The sequence below is a fragment of the Trichoderma aggressivum genome (genome assembly GCF_033847375.1).
Source record: "Trichoderma aggressivum f. europaeum strain CBS 100526 chromosome Unknown scaffold_012, whole genome shotgun sequence".
Classification (NCBI taxonomy): Eukaryota; Fungi; Ascomycota; class Sordariomycetes; order Hypocreales; family Hypocreaceae; genus Trichoderma; species Trichoderma aggressivum.
The window spans coordinates 227,097-230,450 of NW_026946378.1; the positions used below are offsets into that span (position 1 = coordinate 227,097).

At 53.6% G+C, this 3,354-nt stretch overlaps 1 protein-coding gene across 1 annotated transcript; it reads right to left on the minus strand.

Annotated features, from left to right (window-relative positions):
• On the minus strand, positions 1–2,110 carry Triagg1_3959 (uncharacterized protein; the record flags this gene model as incomplete). The annotated part of the gene is made up of 2 exons (XM_062898309.1): positions 1–1,490; positions 1,786–2,110. 2 exons carry the CDS (start codon positions 2,108–2,110, stop codon positions 1–3), a joined length of 1,815 nt encoding a protein of 604 aa, XP_062756979.1.
• Between the last annotated feature and the right edge of the window lie 1,244 nt (positions 2,111–3,354).

Below are 3,354 nucleotides of genomic sequence, written 5' to 3' on the forward strand. Positions count from 1 at the left end.
TTATCTATACTGTCGGTGTCCGCCTCCCCGAATTGCTGTATAGCTGATGCCAAGTCCCGTTCGACCCGCCATATGGTCTCGGGATCCGTAAAATCCGTGCCACTCCTCATCGTCGATGCAGTACTCGTCAGGAGAAGTGTTCTCTGACTGCCTGAGCAGCCCTATGCTCCTCATCCATTGGTACGCAAGCGGTGGCCTCATGGCTACCATGGGGAGGTCGCTCGGCGGAATGTCTTGCGGGTAGTGTATGAGAAGATCTGCTGCTAGACTAGACGCCGTCGATGTCCCGGCGAGTTCTTGTGCAGGCGAGCTTGCTTCGAGTTCCGTATCGCTAAAAGGCGATGGAGAACTGAGTAGCCTTGGCGACATATCGTTGATGGGCGCGGGTGATACGACATAGCCGTGCCTCGTATCTGATGCCACCGCACCGCCGCAGGTGACTGGTCGAGTCAAAACTTCGAGGGCAATGTCTGCAGAATCTTGCCTCCCCAACGTTGTTTCAGTCACAAAGTTGCCGGACCTCGTTGCGATCAGGCCGTTGCGCCGTTGGCGATTACGGCGGATTGTGGATCTGGATCGAGGCATTCGACGAGCTCGTGAACGCCGTAATGACTCGTGAGTAGAATCTGTTCGGGAAGTCCCGCTTTCAGAATCCGACACACTCGTCTGCTTTGTTGCCGAGCTCCTTTTGGATGAATTGGATTTTCGCGACATCTGGCTAGCTAACCTATCAATATGACGAATCAAAACAGCAGCCGCTGCGACCACCACCGCAAGAAGTGCAACAGCTCCTCCGACGATGCCCCCTAGCTGTGTGGTGGAGAGACTGCTATTTTCTTGGCCATTACTTCCGTCTGTCTCCGCTGGTGGCGTATACTTTGGGACAGTAGTGGCGGACGAACCGGTTGTTTGGGTGCCATCGCCATCGTTGGTCCGATCATCCAACGAGCCCAGGCTGGTCGGGACACTTGAGCTCCTGACGATGGTCGTAGTTGTCGTGATTGTGGTTATTGTGCCGCTTGCTGTAGTCGTAATGGCCGTCGTCACTGTCGTGGTGATTGGCTGAGTAGAGTGGCATCGACTAACACCACAGCCCATCCCATTGGGGCAACACCCATAGCCGACAGATGATGGGCAGAGGTACTGGCTGGTTGGGCATGAGTATGTGTGCGATGGTACAGATGAGGTGCTCGTGGTAGTCGTTTTCGAGTAGCAGCTATCTGTTGCGCAAGTATAGTTTTCTGGGCAACAGTTTCCACCCAAGTTTGCCGGGCACAGTTTCATGCCAACGCCGCAGACATCATCTTTCCGCTGCAATAGCATGGCGGGCTGTGTAATCTGGGGCGACTTGGCCGTGCGATGGATACCATCGTATCGTCTGAAAGCCAATGCGTCCACTGCTGAGGCATAGAGCGTTGCAGACAGGGTTAACCCGTATATTGTAGACGCAGACGCAAACATCATGGCCAGTGGAAGCCGCAGAGGATGGCCTGTAGCAGGCCAACTTGGATAGGAGGAGTGAGGTTTTGTTGATCATCCGGGATAAGAAGAGTGGTTGAAGATGATGATATAAGTTGTAGATACTTGCCCCAATAGACAAGGCTCCCCGATAGCGCGGCCTGAGAGTACGGCAAGGCGTCACTTTGAGCGTACTTTTTGGTCTGTTGACGTTGGTCGTAAGTGTCTTCGTCACCTCTATAGATATATAGCCGTTTGCTGATGGCCCGCCCAAAAGCAACGAGGGGGCCGGCGATTAAATGGTCTCGTCATGCTACCACGACTGACTGATACGAGGCTGAACATCGAGGCTGTATATTGGACAGTAAGCGCCCTGGGATCGAAGATCCAGTGCATTACCGCCGAACGCGCGGGCCGGCAGTGGAGATTCCAGCGGGATTCCAGCCAACAGGCAAGACTTCGAGAATGCGTGTGAATAAAATTCCTCAGCATCGCTCTCATGGATGGTTTCATTGCAGACCTCAGCCTCGGTGCTGAGTCCTGCAGTGTGGCAGCAGCAGCCATTCGACCCTTGCACCTTGCGCCCATCGCCATTGGCTGCCCCAGAGCAGTTCGCGTGGCACTCGTCTGATGTGCCAATGACAGCCTCCATATCTGGTGATGTTGGACGTTTGTCTCCGCCCACCCGACTGGCTGTTGATGGCACAAGGCCGCCAATAATGCGACGCTGCGGCAGAGCAACCCCCCCTTCTTGTGAGCCAAATTTAGATCATGATCCGAATACTGATGTGGCCGAAGCCTTGCCTTTCTGCCGGCCGGTCTCGATTGGCTTCACGATGGAGGAGCGTTGCAGCTGATATGACTGGGCGTTGTAAAAGCCTCTCCGAGGATGCCGTCAGATTGTAAGCAGAGAGGAAGAAGGAGAAGCCATCACGAAGGGCTCGGCCAGAGTGCCCGGATTGTTACTGAGTAGGTGTTGATGATTGATGATTGGAGGATAAATGATTCCTTGGTCGAAATTAGAGAAATGAAATCTACTTGAAAGAAACAATTCTATCTGGGCAGGTACCTAATCACTGAGGTGCATCGCTGTCTCCCGCCCGATAAGGTCCAGTGACATTATCTAATCAGGCGACAATGAAGCACAGCAAGAAATAAAAAGCAGCGACCCAACACAAGGTGCCATTTTGCCCAACCAGAGCCACAGAAGAGTCGCATCCATCGGTGCTCCAGGCATCAGTTCAAAAGCCGACAATGCAACTGGTCAAAAGGGGAAAAAAAAGATTTATTCGTTGGTCTGGGAGTTGGAGATGCTGAATCCAGGTTCCTACAACTTTGCCTTTGACATGGCGCGACAACGGAGTCAACGGCGAGAAGAGCAAAACATTCTGCTTGGGGAAGCGATCGCCCTCATCACGCGGTCGCAAAGGGCAAACAAACGTCCAGTCTTGGTGAGACGACAGATCTCGGAGACAGGCCCGGCCCGCCGCTGTCGATATCGCATGCAGGTCAGGATGACGGAGTAGCCACTCAGACTCTGGCATTGACATTTGACGTGCGGCAAGATTTGTGGAAAGCCTCGTCCAACGTGCTACTCGTACGAGCTACGGAATTCCTGTCTACCAATGCCGACGTTAGTACTGCTGCCACTTTTGCTGCTGCTACTACCTTCTCGTCTCAGCAAAGTCACAGACAGGCTAACAGTCAACTCTCGGCTGGTACAGGCAATGACAATCCCCCGTCTGTCCTCCGTCGCATCATATCGAAGGATTCCTTCCAGGCCTTCGGTAGATTTGGCGCGAAAACGTGGAGAAGTTCTTCTCAAGCGCTAGCCAACCCTCTCCCCCGCTCCAACACGCGCATGGCTGACTCAAAATTCTTGCTTCTCCCAGGCGC